At 43.6% G+C, this 17,415-nt stretch overlaps 1 protein-coding gene across 1 annotated transcript in view; it reads right to left on the reverse strand.

Annotated features, from left to right (window-relative positions):
• Positions 1-3,860: 3,860 nt before the first annotated feature.
• ARHGEF12 (Rho guanine nucleotide exchange factor (GEF) 12) overlaps positions 3,861-17,415 on the reverse strand; it is a 42,070-nt gene continuing 28,515 nt past the window's right edge. Inside the window, exons 29-40 of the mRNA XM_010152926.1 lie at positions 14,914-15,014; positions 14,739-14,816; positions 13,159-13,234; positions 12,593-12,760; positions 12,000-12,087; positions 11,065-11,154; positions 10,836-10,912; positions 10,215-10,442; positions 7,655-8,140; positions 5,727-6,040; positions 4,816-4,888; positions 3,861-4,235 (exon numbers count right to left, since the gene is read on the reverse strand). Coding sequence (XP_010151228.1) covers positions 4,225-4,235; positions 4,816-4,888; positions 5,727-6,040; positions 7,655-8,140; positions 10,215-10,442; positions 10,836-10,912; positions 11,065-11,154; positions 12,000-12,087; positions 12,593-12,760; positions 13,159-13,234; positions 14,739-14,816; positions 14,914-15,014 — 1,790 coding nt within the window. The 3' untranslated portion in view covers positions 3,861-4,224. The remainder of the gene's footprint in view (positions 4,236-4,815; positions 4,889-5,726; positions 6,041-7,654; positions 8,141-10,214; positions 10,443-10,835; positions 10,913-11,064; positions 11,155-11,999; positions 12,088-12,592; positions 12,761-13,158; positions 13,235-14,738; positions 14,817-14,913; positions 15,015-17,415) is intronic.

Consider the following 17,415-nt stretch of genomic DNA (forward strand, 5'->3'; position numbering starts at 1 on the left):
GATAATTAGAACAATAAAGTCTTTTTAGACATTCAACATGATCAGTAAAAATACAGGATTATTAATAAAGATTTTTGTGTATTTTTTAAAGAATACTTCCAGATTTTTTTTTCTTCTCTTTAAAGTAAATCTCTGTTAAGAGTACATGATTGTATGTTGTACAAAGAAAATAAAAATATTCTAGTATGAAGAGAGCTCCACAAGACTTAACTCAAAATAAAACAGCAGTGTTCTGGCTGCAGTATCCCTTTTGCAGTACATCTGCTTGTCAGTTGGCACCTCTGGGGGAGGGAATTAGGGGATTTCCTTGGGGAACGGAGGGAGAAAACACCACCAGATACCATGAAGCACTGAGATTATAATTAAGGGTCGCCTGCTGAAGCAGCAGACCCCCTCTTCTAATAACAGGGACAGTATCTGTAAATGAGAATATTGAATTTTTATGAGAACACGGGGAATAGTGCTGTCTGAAAGCTGACCAACACCATCTAAGACTTCTTAGCTCTTGAGGTTGACATTCCTCATCCTTCTTTCTGATCCCATCCAATGGATGTTGAAGAAAACTCCTCTCCCTACAGACAAGGTATGTTCAGGAAATCAGAGTGGTCAAACACCGGCTTAGCGTTTGTTCTCCTACGCTTCCGCAGGAGAAGTAAATTCCCCTTTCCAGAGGGGCCCATCTGACTTCTTGGCTTGTCCACGAACTATATCCCGTAACAGCAGAAGGGAAATCACTCCTCAGAAGGATAGGAAAGAATGGTTGCTATACTACATCTTTGTTCCCAAGATAAGAAACCCTTGGGCCAACTTGTATTTGGGAAAGATCTAAAAAAAAAAGGGGGGAAAGAGGGCTGGGGCAAACAAACCAGAAACCACTGTCCTGCTCTGCTATCCAGTCTGAGTATGGGAACGCATGAGCAATCAATCATCAACTGGGGGCAAATTAAAATGCTTCCTCACCCTGGAAACTGGAAGTGAAAAATTCTTATGGCTTAAAGGGGAAAGAAGAAGGGAGAACCCTGAAGAGTGCATTTGAGGTCCAGCTCCTTCCACGCAGCGAGATGTAGCCTGAGGTCTGCCATACAGTAGATATGCTAGAGAGGAAGAAGGAATCCCCCAAATTTCAGGGTACTGCTCTGAGAAGACAATGGATCCCTGGTCCGAGGATCATTTTTCTAGAGGAGTAACACCCTGCTGGTAAGGATGACCAACGTAGCGTAAGGCCAGCTGAAACAAAAACCAAAGAGGGCAGAGCACAGCATGTCGTTTACACTGCCCATAAAACCGGGTTCCAACGGGCTGGGCTTCCCTAACCCCCCTTCCAGCTCTCTGCGTTCCCCTGGCTCTGCAGGCTGCCCATGGCATCCAGCCTCCTTGCCATCATCATCAGCCTGGCGCGAGGTGTAAGTGTTTCCTCCTACACATCCAGGGGATGGATCCTCTAAGGACGGAGGATGACAGGGACAGGGCTGCACCTCACCTCCCAGGGCATAATAGGGTCCAAGGTGGCATCAGGGGACGGTGGGGAAAGCTCCTCCTCAGCAGGTAGGAACGCAAGGATGACCTGGCAACACAAACACTCTGCGCTCCCAGGTTTTCCACCGGTGTTACACCTGTTAGAGGCGAAACAACACAGTGGTGGATGAGGCTACGGAATACTGCCGCGAGGGTGAAAACGGAGGCAGCACGGGCAGTTGGCTCCCCCACGGCCCATCCCAACGGCTTCTCGCGCAGCGCTTCGCTCACCATGAACCTGGGCATTCACGCAACTTGGGAGAAAACTGGAGAATGAAGGATTTTGTCTTCAGTCACAAGGGAAGAGGAGTACACAACCAGGCCTCCACAGGCCCTGCCTTTCTGGTCTTGCAGCACACTCCTGAAAAGCCAGACTAAGCTCCCTCTACTAGAGTTCAGTGGCCAGTTTCCATCAATCAGAGAAGCTGCTGGAAAGCTTTTAGACAGCTACAGACACCATAACTGCACCTGCTTCTGGAGTGTGTAGACCCCGGCAAGCGTTATGCCAACTGGTGATGGGGAATTGGGGAGAAAACAAAGGTGTTCTTATTTAGGGGAAAAAGGGCCTTAAACACCAACTCTGCCTACAGCCCAGTTCTCTTTCTGGCAGGATCAGGCGAAAGATGCCACATCAGCATGAGGCAGCGTCCTAGCTTGGGGGCACATCAGAGGAAGGCTAGAGGTTTATAACCAAAGGAACCGTCTGGCTGAAGGTGAGGGGGAAGATCCCACCCGTGTAAGAATGGAAGTGCTCGGCTAATACTGACAGTACACTCGTACGGGTGCAACAGGCCAGGCCTTCGTGGGTCCCACGGAAGAGGAAGCTCCTGCCAGCCTGGAAGGGAACACTTTGGTTTGTGTTGGCAGTGCGATGCTCCGCTGGTGAAAAATGCTAACTTTGGGCAACAGGCTCTTAAAACAAGAAAAACTCCTCCCTGCTCTCTAAGGGCTCATGGCTCCAACGTTCACATCAGGCCCAAAACCACCTCTGCTCAACCTCTGTCAATCTTTCCATGAACCATCCCCTGCCTATTTCTAACCGGAAGAACAAGAACTGTTTTTTCCTGTGTGAGCAGACAGAGAAGAGGTCTGATTTCCTGCTGGTAGCCAAAGAGAAAAGAGTTGCTTTCAAGGAGCGGGGAGCACGATCTTGATGCTGACCAAAGACAGGTTCTCAGCACTTCACGATGCACGCAGCGATGCGAACAACGCTACAGCAGTTCTGAGGAGTTAATGGGATTTACAGCTTTGGCATGCTGTTCTGTTCGGGTTCGTGAAATACTTCGAAATTTGGGAAGAGGGTGCAAAACCAAACTGCCTCGCACACTCGGCGCTAGCAGCTGTATTCACGGTGCCTGTGATACCAGGGACAGCTCGAGCCACCCTATGGCAAGCAGGAAGCGCCTGCCCTAGGCCCAGCTTCAGAGCAGAGGCACAGGCAGCCTAGGCTGTCCAGTTTTTGCTCTGCTGGTAGCCTCATATATACCATCTTGTTCCCAGACTGGAAGGAATTCCAACAGAAAACCCATGAGAACAGGCCTAAGGAAGTACTAGAGAACTGTTTCAGCCTTCTTTGTTTTGCACATCTCTGTTTCAGTGAGAACACGTTGGCACAAATCAGTTAAAAGAAACAAAAACCAACCGAACCCCACCCCCCAAAAAAACCCCCAAACCCACCCCAAGCCCTCAGCAAGACATACTTTCAGGTACTAAAACTTACTGGCCCTATAATCAGCAGTACCTGTGGCTAACTCAAATGGCAGCCCTTATTCATTCAGTAGTGAATCAGGGGCAGATCTGCCCCACATCTCTGAAACACTTCTGGGTTTGCATTTTTACTTTTTGATCCAGAGGAGAGTTACAAAAGTGCTGCAGGTCCAAGCATTTTTATCACTTTACAAAGGAGACAATGATCAAAGCCAAAAAAAATCAAGAAAAAAAAAATTAAACCTATCTTTCTCCTCTCCCAGTCTAATTTTACATGTCAACAAAGAACACCCCGAATGGGAGAGGGGAAAAAGGAAATTTGCCCATCTCAAGTGCCTGGGTATTTAGTGCATGGAAGAGTGGTACGCACGTGGTGACATCAGCAGTTCCCATGCAACTGTTGAATACAGATAGTTCCAGCCACAAGTCATCCTCACACCTTCATAAGTAGCTCTTCGCGTGGCAGTTCGATTGCCAGCAGGGAGTGCAGAGTCCAGTCCAGTGAAGTAAAGATACACTTGCACACAGGCACACCCCCTCCCCTCAGACCCCTTCGGCTCAGGAGTGGTGGCAGGCGGGGTGTACTACGTGCAGAGGGCTAGAACTGTCACTACCCAATTAAAATAGAACAAAAAAAAGGCAGATTAAAAAATTAAAATGTGCTTTTGATAAACGGAATGAAGTCAAATAAATACATTGATTTTTTTTTTTTAAATGTCTAAATACATTTTTATATCCTACACCCAAAGCTCTGTACATTTGGTTTGGTTTTTCTGTTCTGAAAAATGAAATTTCTGGTAGCAAGGAGAGGAGCAGAATAGAACAGACTCCCTCACTGACAAAATAGTGCAGATGCCCCACAGGAAAAGCATGCCCGCTTTGCTAGAGTATGGTTCATGTTTGGATGGTCCAAACCCTCTTGTCTCAGAGTCCACAAGGAAGACAGCGAGCGCTGCGTCCTCATACTCTTCATCCAATCTTCAGCCATTCCTGAAAACACGACTAGCTTTTGTCTGAAGGAGGAAAGAAAACAAAACAAAAACCCAAAAGGGTGGTGAGAGATGAATGCCTAACATTTCTGAACACTAGTACTAATAAGAGAGACAGCACACCTATTATCCTAAAGACCTTTGTCAGTAATTCCAGCAATTACATCTCTAGGATGCCTAAGGCCAATTTAAAGGGACCCATGGCAACCACTTTACACAGCATCGGAGACGCCCCCAAGAAAGAAAAGACGGACTGTAACCATTTTCCACGTTCAAAAATCCTCCTTTGGGACTTCCCATCAATCTAGCCTTCTCTGAAAGAGAAGCTGTAACCCTGAGATGTAGGTCTTTGGCAGGCAGGGGTGAGACCGCTTGCGAACAACCTTTTCAGAGGAAGGAACAAGCTCCCCTGCACACGGCAGTCTCAATGGATTCAACTGACCTTTCTCGGAATCAGCATGGTCTCAGCCCTAAGAGAGCTGCTGAAGTAGGTGAAACCTTTTTTTGTGCATGTCAGAAACATTAATAATTGACTCTGTGCTCTTTGTTTAATGTCTGAAGCCAACGTGGGATATGCTACCAATTATAGTGTCTGGGTGCCTACCTGAGTGCTCTCCTGTGGAGGCTGATCCAGCCAGCCCTTGGCGTCGGAGGATGGTGTAGTCTTCCTCAACCTCCTAAAAAACAAAAACAACCCCAAAACTCAAGTGGCTCTACCTCTATTTACCAAGTGACCAAAGAGGGCTTCAAATGGGAAATGAGAAGTTTCACTAGAGGCGAGTGAACTGGGATCACCCGTGTTGCACAGTGACCCACAATGCGTGCCAGCTCCTTTATCAGCATCATTATCCTTATCCATCGTTATCCAGGCCTTCCATCTGCCTGCAGTATCCCACTTGTCAGTTTTCTGTTAAATGAAAAGCTGGCTACTAACTTAGCATTGGAACTAGATGATTTTTAAGGTCTCTTCCAACCCAAACCGTTCTGTGTCGGTATGTCTCACACACAGAGATGCTGTAAAACTTCTGCAGCACAGGCTCTTACGTACCGAGACTGCCCATCACATACAAAACATCATTTTGAATATAGTAAGGCTGAAAGCCTCATTATTGATCTACTGCAACTCAGCACCTTCATCTGACATTAGCATCAGCATGCAACAGATTTGGTAACCTTTTTATGTCAGGAATTCATATTCCTTAGGCCGGCGGCCCCTTTAAAACTCCACTGTTGCAGGCTTGCATCCGTTTTGTCCTATCCCTTGGGAATCTCCCAAAATTCAAATCAAAGCAATACACATACCCGCTAGCTCTACGGGAACTACTCGCCGTTGTAACCCACAAATTAATGCAAGCAAAACGGCACCAAGTTTTCTGCTTCAAAAGCTTCCAGAGATAAGAGCCACAGACAAAAAAGGCATGGCTGCCTTTCTTCCGGCTCAAAATTATTTTCAAGCTCTTTTCCAAAACAAGACGTAAGGGATGTGAAAACCCTGATGCTGCCAACAGAGCCTACCTTTAACTTTTCAAGGTCATCCTCTATCTTCTGAATATACTGCATCATCTGCACACGTGACTCCAGAGAGAGGTGAGGGCTTGCTACAAAGGAGCAGGGCTCTTCCACTCCCCCCCAGCGTGAGGCCATCATCTCCTCGGCAAACGGGGAGCTCCCTCCATCGGACTGGGTGTCCCGTGGGGAAAGGGGCTGCTGCCGTGCAGAGTCCAAAGAGGTGCGGCCACCCGCAGCGCACTGGAGAACCAGAGACGATACCTCCTCGTCTGTGGAGCTCTCCTGCACCGTTCCATATCCATCGAGGATCAAATAATTTCCTGTTAAGAGAACAGCTTTTTACTAACACCTCCAGCTCCATAATCACCCAGGACCACTGAACTGTAGACAGTTTAAGCAGACTTTAAGAAAGATAAGTGGCGAGAGGCCCATCTCTTGAGACATTTTAAAATGGATTAGCAAAAGCATTTGTGAACACTACACAGAATAGTGATTGTATCAGACCAGACTAGTTTGGTTCTGAAATGGGCTTCAGAGACCATGGCTGTTTTTTGGACTGCATTTTGAGTATTACATGATTAGCTAATCACCTACTTTCCTGGTGGGTTTGGTTTTTTTTCCTAAAATCTCTATTTCTATTCTAACATCTGAAAAACCTGCACTTACACTGACAGTGCCCAACAAATCAGACTACTAGATTCCTAACCTCCACTTACTAGCTATGGTAACTGAGGATGCTTTTAGATGGCTTGGCTTTAAAATTTAACTTGGCTGATGACAGGTCAAAAGAGAAAGCAATTAGAGACAGAAACTGCACCAACGTGATGATATTAAATAATTCCCCTACAGTATTACAGCAGCACTAGCGTGTAGAGTCAGAATTGACTAAACCCAGGTCAACCTAATTGTTATGTCCCCGCACAGTGAAGAAAGTAAACAGCGTAAGAGGTGACAAATAAATTAGATGCTTCAAGTTGCTGGCTCAGTTTTAATAACTGAAAATGTCTCGGTAATTTAGGGAAAAGAAAATTATTTTCAGTATGTAGTTGGGAGGCAGCAGGCAGTCACAAACAGGCTTATTCGCACTGACAGAACCCAATTTTTAAAGAAAACCATCTTTAGAGGTAAAAGATTTCACAGTTATACAGAATCTACCTACTAGTAGCTACTTCTGCTACAACGCGTACACGAGACAAACCTCAGCTTATGGACTACCTTTAGTGCAGTGGTACCCTGTCACCTGATCAAAATCACAGGATTTTCTGAACACAAAGCATGCAAAGTCCCATGAAAGGGCTCCCAGCTGCTGCCTCGGAGCTAGTTTTCTGCTGAGCTAACAGCTCTACAACCTTCTTGAAGGCTAGAAGAGATACACTTGGAGACACTGCTCAGGTAACTGCCAAATATACCATATGTAGCCATAATAATAGAAATAACAAAAATAAGCTTTTAGGATCTTCAGATTGGGGTAAGGTCACAGGAGACAATTGCAGTGCAAAGCTGAAGTTTCTTCTCTGAAGCTCGATCAGGAGAAGCCAACATCTACAAAACAGCATAAGTCATGGGGGCTCAGAGTGTACAGACTAAGGAACTTTGCCTCCAGGGAACATGTTTTCACTACAGATTCCAACAGTCAGTTGAGAGATAAAGTGGTCCAGTGGCAACGGCAATCAAGAGCTTGCATTGTGCCTTGCATTGTGCCTGGTGCCGCTGTAATTACAGACTGTCACAGTGTATTAACCCCACAGTATTTCAGCTTCTCCGTTCATAAAATAGAAAATCCATTAGGTTTGCACAGCCCTTTTCAGGGCTAAAATGACTGTCAGGGTCTGAGAGTTAACTTTAAATGTCCTATCCCACGTAAGCAAGAGAGGAAGTCTCTCGTACTGAATCTGGACAGACTATCAGTCAGTGAGTGAATGAAATATGCTCACCTGAGATCCGTATTTGCACATCCTCTTCCTCCTTCCTTTCCATTAGTTCACTTTCAGATGGATTTTCATCACTGTGAGCTTCTCGAGCATCAAAAAAATGCTCCCCGCTTTCATCAGCACCTAGCCCTTCCAGCTCAGTGCTTGAGATCTCCAGATTCATACTCGTGCGGTCTATCGCTAAGTTACTACTGGATCTGGGGTCTCTCACTATCAGCTGCATGGCATCCCCTGAAGCTGGCGATTCAGCTGAAGTCCGGAGGCCATAACTAGCTGTGGACTCATTAGTTCTGGTTCTTGGAAGCGTTCTGTCTGTTCCAGGCTGGTGAAATTTGTTGTTGTCAGAATGCTGTACTCCAGGCTCGTTTTCGCTCACTGTTTGGGCTTCTTGAGAAACAGTCCTAAACCTGGGAAAGCGCTGCCGGTCTTCCAGGGTGCCCTTCTCAGAAAAGCCAAGCTGCTGCACCAACAATTGTTTCAGCAAGCCCACTGTAAGTAGAGATAACGTTCACAGGCTTCACAGACCACAACCTCCCTGACAGCGATTAAACTAGGCATAAAGGCCACCCTTTCAAGAAGCATGCATAGCAGGCAATCCTCTCAGTGCTCTTGGTAAGAAAAGCAGGGATAAAAATAAATATGTCAGGTCTGAAGCCTTACTCCACCTTTTACCTTACAAGCAAGAGCAAACAGGTCAGTGCAAGTTTCATCTTGCTCAGGGAAAACCGGAGACATCCCCTATTGAAATTATCCAGCAAGTGAGCTTGAGTGCAGTGGAGTGCCCAGGTTTTACCCACAACCCCCAGCGAACTGAACACTACGGCTGTAGCAGGGGATTCCCACCTGAGAAACAAACGTATCTGAGAACATTCCATTCAACTTTGAAATGACAGATAAAAAAATTGAAGATACGTTTTCCCTAAAATTTCATGCAAATTTATGCTTGCTTGAACTTCAACCCACATTCTTTTCTTCTCAAATTATCCCAACCAAACGTTACCAAGGGGTAACAGGTTTAAATTTAAAGTGGGGAGGTTTAGATTAGATTATCAGGAAGAAATTCTTCCCGGAGAGGGTGGGGAGGCACTGGGACAGGTTGCCCAGAGAAGCTGTGGATGCCCCATCCCTGGAAGTGTCCAAGGCCAGGCTGGAAGAGGATTGGAGCAACCTGGTCTAGTGGAAGGTGTCCCTGCCCATGGCAGGGGGTTGGAACTAGATGGTCTTTAAGGTCCCTTCCAGCCCAAACCGTTCTCTGATTCTAGGATTCTATGAAACAATTCATAATAACAACACTGTGTTCAAACCAAAAATGTTACTGTCAAGAGCATAAAACCACTGTTCACTCCCACCATATGATGCTCTTGTAAAACCCAAGAAAAGCTGTGACTGATAGTGATTTATCAGTCACCCAGGAGACTGGAAAGCTTTTGTCAAAACGTGAGTGACCCACTGCTGCTCTCAGTTTGAACAGTCGTGAGGTGTTGGGTCACTAATACTGTCTGCACACACCCTACAAACTTAAGATTATCACTGGTCTCTGAAAACAAGTGCCAAGAACATTTGTACAGCATTCAGAATTAGAAAAAGGACTTTGAATCCTATAAGGAAGGGAAGCATAAATGGATCAAAAGATCCAAGATACTAAATTGCAGAGAACCGTCATTACTTGCTGAGAGAGTTGGAAAAGGGAATTCGGGCCAAGGATACAAACGCTCTGCGTTTTGGTATAAGTAAATGGCCCAGTGAGAAGCAACGCAGACTACTCCCTCCAGGTACAAGGGAGGGACTTTGTGTCCCTTTCAGGGTTGCCAAGAAGAAATATATGGATTAATGAATTCATTCAAATTTTAGGAAGTTATATTTAGGAACTGCAGAGCTGGATGTGATCAAGTCGGTTGCATTCTTCCTCCAAAAGGAGGTATACTGGAGAACAGAGGAAGTGATTAAAAATCTTCTATAAATAATTTTACAGAATAATCTGTCCATCAGGAAAATTTCTTTTCAACACACACAAGTGTTGATCTAATTATATCCAACCATACCCCAAATCCTCAGACAATCTCAGCCAAGGCTTTGTCAACCACACATATATCTGATCCCGTTCACAGGATTTTACAAAGAAATATGCAAAATCACACCCTGCAAGTGATTCAAGCTCTTCTACTCTGCTCCAGTGCCATGAACCCAAGTCCCCAGCCAAGCTGCATTGTCTCTGAGCAACCTGCTGATTAGCAATGCCACTGCACGGCGCTGCACCGAGTTCTGCAACGCGATTCTGTCGCCAAAGCACTTCATGGACAGTAACAATCCATTACCACCATCATCTTACACATGGGAATATCACAGAAAAACAATGCCTGAAGCTGCAAAAAAGGGCCAGTATATGAATTTAGAATAGACTTTGTTGCTGCCAGATCCATTCTGTTTTGCTATGCTATGCACAAAGATGATACTTAATAGTAACGGGCTTTAGTTTTTGTTTCAGCTCATGGATTTAGATGATTTACCTAACAATTTCCATCTCCAAATCACATCCCACCAGACACTGCCCACAGCTACTTACAGTTTCTTAACGCATCCAATGCCCACTGGCCTTCTGATGCTGAAGGTAAACTGGTGGCTGTGTGTTCATAGCATGTAGAAGAATCTTTAAGAGTCAGGTCTGCCTCCTGCACTTTATCAAACTGTCTTTCTGACTCAAGAAGACTTTCCACCTTGGACTTTTCAGACATGATGGGTGAAGACGACTGAGCATTCAGTATTAAGGAAGATTCAAGGCCCAAATCTTTATCTAGTAAACAGAAAACATACATTCAGGTTAAACAATTATGCTGAAACTGCAGAAAATTCTGCTTCACACAGAAATCTCTGAAAACACTAAAAAATACAGTTCTTGAGCACGGACTTGCTTAAAAGGCCAATTCTTTCCAGGGGAAAAAGAATCTTTCCCTGGAATTCATACAACAGATGGAAATAGTAAGAGGTCTGTTTCCAAGAGGTTCAGTATCACTCCTCTACGTGACTTGTAAAGAAATTATAGAACCATGGAATGGTTTGGGTTCATTCCTTCCCAGAAAAAGGCAAAGCTATCAAAAGATCCCTCAGCCACAAGGAATAAGGCTTGGCGCATCCGCACTCCGCGCAGCAAATCTACTGATGCCATTTACCTGAACCACTGTCTTACCTGGACTTTGTAATCTGCTGGCAGGAATATCATGCTGCTCTTTGAGCTTCTGCTGCTCCTCTTCTTCACGCTCTTCTCTGCAGGGGAGAGAGTATGAACGCATTCTTTTAGTCACATGTATCTGAATTGCTGCATGAGCATCCCTGCTTTGGCTGGCAGTCTTTGAGCAGAGGAAGGGGTACTGGAAGAAGAAAATCCAGCCCTTCTTCCTCCAGCTACTTTTACTTACTCGCCGGGTCCTGACTGTGGTAATGGAATCACTCTTCTGGCACTCCCCATTTTCACAGTCCCTGCCATTTGAGCTATCAGGTCCTGCCATCTGCAGTAGAAACATCAAATAAAAACATGCAAGATGTGAAGCATAATGAATACTTCTCTATGTAACACCTCTTAAATCCAGCTAATAATACTATTGCTCTTCTTAGCAACAGATTATTGGTTTTTTTTATTTATATCACCACAGCATAATGCTCACCTCACCAGGACACTCTTCAGCAGAAGGAAATGCATGGCAGGACCTTAGGAGGAGTTGTCAGGTGAGGCAGTTGGGTTTTATTAGTAAAATTTCACATACGACTGAAAAGTTTCATACATGATACTACAACAGTTGCTATGTCTCACACAAAAGAATCTATGCCCTGCTCATACTTCAGAAGAAAAGCATTTCTACCAAAGAGGGGGAAAAAAGCACTTAGCTAGGAATCAATTCATGTATTGAGGTGTTTATGATGCTAGGAAGTTATGATGATAGATTATTTAAGTTACTTATCTTGCAGTCAGTCACCCAAGTCCAGAATGACAAAGGTAAACAAAAGCATTTTAGAGCAGAGAAAAGGGTCTGGAGTGAGCCAGACAGCAAGCAACAACGGAAGCACTGAGTGTATGCATGGGGTAGGGTTTGTTTTGATACATATATATGTAATGTATACACACACACACTCACTAACATGTATGCATACACCTTTCCCATGGGTTTTTTAGGTTGGGAGAGACTGTCCTTGGATACCTCCCACACAGGCCACCACAGCAGTCCTTTCAGCTAAGCTTAGAGAAGGAACTCGGGTATTTCACAGACACCTGCACAGTTACTACAGGCAAACAGATGTAAAAGATCTCTCAAGTACAACAAATCAAGCAGCAGATGGAGCTGAACCGATTACTTACACATTCTTTTCTGAAACAGTCTGTGCCACCAGTTCATAAATATGAGCGCCATTTTCTGACATGGAGATGACGAAGAAGGCTTTGTTATCTGAAGCAACACAGGGAGGGAAGAATGTAACTACACGCCGTGTCCCACAGAGCTTTCTGAAAATTCCTAAAACTGGGCATAACCCCAACCAGAAGCAACGCAAGAAGAGTTCATGACATAGCCCTCCACCACAGACACTGATCTTCGCCCCTATCCAGGAACTGTGGCTATTATTCCTGCAACAAAAGAGCTATTACTGCCCCAGCCATTTTGAAACAGATTTATTTCTCTTCTTTTCCCTCCTAATAATTTCTAGAGTACCTTTCATCTAATACAACCCGAGTACTTTAATTTAGAAGTCTATTTAAAACTCAAGCCACGCCTATTACTGATGCAAAGAAGTTAAACAGCTCATACACACAAAGCGAGATGTTGGACAACCAAGAATTAAGCCTACGCGGTTTAATATGTTCTACTCTGGAACTCCAGACAAAAACTACCCTCAACTGATCTGATCTTCTTTTTTTTGGCTTCCTCTTTTGCTTTCTCAATTGGTTACACCGACCTGTTGCCACCTGACGAACCAGGACGGTGTTCAATTTGATGATAGGACTGAAGGTGTGTTTACTATCGGCTGTCGATGCCAAGATTTTGCTGTGACATTTCAGTACCAGTTTATCATCCTGTTTCTGCAACAGCACCAGAATGTCCTCCAGAAGCAGAGTGTAGAGATCTGCACCGAGAGCAAAAGAACCCAGAATGAGTTAAAGATGCACAGTTTTGTGTCACACCCCTGCAGAAGGGAAAAGGCTGCATTTTTGATTACTCATGCAGAGGCAGTAATCAGTGCTATGCCATTCTAGGCAAAGCTTGCAATCTTCCTCATCAAACCTGCAGCAGAAAGCTACAGATGGAATTGGATCATCTCATGACTGACTGCTGTGTCCCTGCATAGCCTTAATGATACTCCAGCACATCTCCGAATTGGCAAGAATCATTGAGTCAGGTCTGAGAAACACACAGGCATTATCAGAGGTGGCAGTAAGAATGGTAACTGGAAAGTGCAGAAATGCTTTCTCCTTCTCAAACACACACAAACCCAGCTGAGCTCGCTGGTGGAACAGGACTCACCAATGGTTTTGTCACGATTAACCTTCCAAGTCAGAGGTCCTTCGTGAAGCATTTTTCTCTTCGTTAGATCCAAGTTCTGTCAACCAGGGGGGAAAAAAAAAAAAAAGAAAGAAAAGTAGCACTACAAAATTTCTGTGGAAGCAACACATGGTAAAGCATAGGAAAGTCAGAGGGAAAGCCAGGACAGGCACTCCATGAGCCGCTAAACCCAGCCTGGAAAAAAGGAATGTGGAGCAGGAGTATGCTCGTAAACTGACATCTTGTGAGAAGTGTTTGTTATGCCTCTGCCTCTTTCACTGCTCTTTGGCAGATGCCAGGGGTCACAGGGTAGGGCATTTCCCTACTAAATCAAGCTACTAAGGTATGAGGATGTCATCTGAGGAGGTTTTCCAATCCCCCATATGAAGTCTCCAGTTCTAATATTGCAACCGGTGAACGCTTCGGCACTTGATTTGCAAGTCAAGTGTGCTTGCAAACGATACAGCGATATACAAATCATTCCAGTGATCTGATGGACTTTCTAATGTCAATGGATTCTTCAGTCATCTCAGTGCTTGTGACATTTAGATCTGCAGGCAAGTCGAAGTGACAATTTTCACGAGGTATTCCTTCCAAATCTCAGAGACTACAAGAAGGACAGCTGGATTTCACAACTGCCAGTAAGTTCTTCATTTCCTAACTAAATGCTTGCAAGTTTATTTGTGGAAGGATACATGACACAGTTTTATGGAAAGTCTTCATATACAGATTTTGTGGAAGATAAGGGAGTGATAAACAGCAGAGAATCTATACAAGACACAGGCAAAGACAGTGGTAAAAATTAAGAACCAAATCATGAGGAAAAGAAGCATGAGCAAAAGGAGAAGGGTCCTTGTGTGGAAGCTTCCTATTTGGATCTTGTGAGAAAGAACAAAACTGTTTCAAGTTGCAAGCGCCTATTGGTGGGCATCGTTCACTCGAAACACAAAAATTTCATAGAGTTAGTCCTGCTCCAAGGATGTGGTGTTGCCCATTCCATTTAAGAGCAGCTGATGGCAAGCAACCAGCTTCATTAACGTAGGTGCATGAATTTACAGGGGCCAGGAAGCATAGCACTTTTAGCACTAGACTTATGACTTTATTTGGCTATACCCGTGCACCTCCTATACAAAACGGGCTATATACAAGCTCTTGTTTCAAAGCCAACTGCATTGCTACACCTCATGGTTCTGAGGCCTCCCCAGTTCCAACAGCGTTACTAAGACATGCAACCATGTGAGATATATATCCATACTAAGACTTATTGTCCATCAGCTCTCTCTTATGTGATACAGTGCATTAGCTTTCAGATCATTAAGATTCGTTTCGCAGAGCTTACGAGCTTCATCAACACTACTATGTGCAGAACTAAGTTGTTTCATCCACAGAAAGGTATCAAAACTCAAATATCTGAGACTAATTGGGTTTTTTCGTACAGAAATATTTACCCCCAAAAGCCCGTTGCATTGTACATCACAAGACTGTACTAGGAACAGCCACAAGCTCAACAACAGGGTTGCAATCACCATTTACCCAGAGATTGCCTTAGTGCTGTCCCTTACCCTGAACTCATCCATCATGGGATCCTCAGACTGCTTCAAGTAGGACAGGTCGAGACGACGCTGATAATCTTCCAAATGCTGCAGAAAATGCAATGGAGATGGTCACTCTGATTAGCGAAACCCAGCAGTGTTGGAGTGCAGGCAGTCACGAATACGCACTCCATTCACCTCCTACCTGCTTGTTCTCAGACTCTTTGACAGCCTGGTTCACGTGGTTGAGGATCTGACGACAATGATCTGCTGCTTTCTTCACCTTCTCTTTCTCTTCAGGCAGTTCTGCAAGAGAAAAAGGAAATGTAACTAATGCTTTCCAATTAAGGTTGAAACCGTGGCAGGGGGGTTGGAACTAGATGATCTTTAAGGTCCCTTCCAACCCAAAATGTTCTGTGATTCTATGATTTTAAGTCACAAATCCAGTGCAGTTTGTTGACCTCAAATTTGAGAAAGAACTTAAATTCGCAGAACAGCCTATCAACAAAAGCACTGCATTTCAAAGGTGAATCGACAAAACCAGATTTGTGACCAGAGATAATTCTGCCCTACACAAAACAGCGACCCCTGACGATCACCATACACAGCACAGGATTTGTCAGTCTCCCTTTTCTGAGGGGCTTGTGACAACTATTCACAAACATCAATCTGAGGTATTCTGAAAAATCTCAGAAGTTTACTGAGACTCCACCGTGGTACAAAGAGTCTCAGGACAGATATTTAAGATCACACAGAGCCAGCTATAGCCAAAGTCCCAGGATTCGACAACTGACTACTGGCTTCTGCATTTCTCCCAGTCCTTTTTATTGATTTATTACGGAAGACAGAGAAACAGATTAAAAAAACACAACACAAAATATCAACAAAATGTTTTTCAAAAAAACATTTTCCACGCAGAGAGCCTGTATTTATGTTAACAGCTTAGGGAAAATGTCTCTGGCTACACACATGCAGCCTGATTATAAAAACACCCAGCCTTTTATTGAGTTATATTTCCAGCCAGTGTCATTTGCTCAAACGCAGGCACAGGTGAACCCCATCAATTCTTACTACCACAAGCCACATTAAGTATTAAGTTAACAGGCAAATAAACAAGTACATCAAGGATAATGGAGTATCACATGCTTTCTTAATTGCGATTAGAGTGAACTTGTAAAGGCAGTACATTTTTTATGAGTAATGAAATTACACTGCAGCAGGTATCCGCTGGTAAACCTGAAAAGGCATTTTGTGGTATTATTAATCATATTTTCGCCTGTTATGCTGGAAATACCTTTCAGTGTAACACATCCCAGCTAAACTCCACCCTCTGCAAGGACATGAAAACATTACGCAGTGCTTTAACGATTCAACAGAGGAGGAAGATTCTGCTGGTGTCTATTGTGTAGGAAGGCATTTCTTTCAAGTTCAATCTCCTTTGAATTCTTAGTTGACATGATATTGATAACATACAAGATTTTTATATGAAGCTTGTTTTATATCAGACTTCAGGGGTGTAGGTCAGATTGCACTCCTGAGCACACATTTTTCCCAGATATTGGAAATTTTGAACAAAGAGTACTGAGGATTGATTCAAAAAAGAAAGCCACCCACACAACAAACACCACCCTTGGTCGATAAGAAAACCTTGACCTTAAAAGAATAGCAGTTTGTTCGGTGTTATCTGCTTTTTGTTCTCTTCTTAAATAAACACGTCGATTTGCCATAATCCTTAACACCACATGCTTTTTGCTTAGATTCTATGATACTTTCCTTTTTAACTTCCTTGCTCAGAGGTATGCCCTGTGTCTATCCAAGCTTGTTTAAGCAACTGCATAACTCGATAGGTTTTTATTAGATTCTTCGCTCTTCACATTTTTATGTCAGTAATGGACGATTAGGGATTTCTGTTATTGACGATCTTATTCTTTTTCTCTCTCAAATGCATCTACATGGAAATTGGAATTCACTTAAATGTGTTTTCTCTTAATGGCTTGATTCAGCTACCTTAATGTCCTGAACTGAAGAAAAAACGTGTTTATCAGAGCATATTTATTATTGCAAACGAATTTATTTATACAGAAGATCATATTTAGTGACTGAATTCTTTCTGGTTATTTCTTTCTTCAACACTGTAGCAAGGAGTTAAATATATTTAGAAAATCACAGAAAGAACAGGCATGCTAATGACTATTCAAAGTACTAGCACAAATGCAACTTGCTTCTCAGTGAGTTCCTGAAGTTTGGTTGCTAAGAGCATATAATAAGGAGTTATACAACAGCTGCTCTTTTTCCTCTGTTTCCTTTTCTTCTGTATGTAATTCCAGTTATTGACATTATCACACACTCTTGCACAGTAAGAAATATATGGGTGCAGAGGAAATATTTTCTTCCATTTGGCTGTCATCATCAATAAATGCTGTTAATAATAGTAATTGGCAGTGTAAAACTAAGAAACAGGCTAGGCACTGGAGGGTGGAGACAGTCAGGATTTCATGGTTTCCTTCTTCAAAAACTACTAAATCAAGTTGTTCTGCCAGTAACATTCATAAGCAGACTGGTTTGGGTTATCTTCAAATTTCTTCCCCTCCCCTATCTTTTAAAAACTTTTTAAAAGACTGGAATATTTTATTTTTTTGAATCCTGCCCTCCTGAGCAGAAGGCAACACTGAGGTCATAATGAAAACAGACAGACACTCACAAAAGT

This window comes from Eurypyga helias, unplaced genomic scaffold (genome assembly GCF_000690775.1).
Source record: "Eurypyga helias isolate BGI_N326 unplaced genomic scaffold, ASM69077v1 scaffold38335, whole genome shotgun sequence".
NCBI classification, from domain to species: domain Eukaryota; kingdom Metazoa; phylum Chordata; class Aves; order Eurypygiformes; family Eurypygidae; genus Eurypyga; species Eurypyga helias.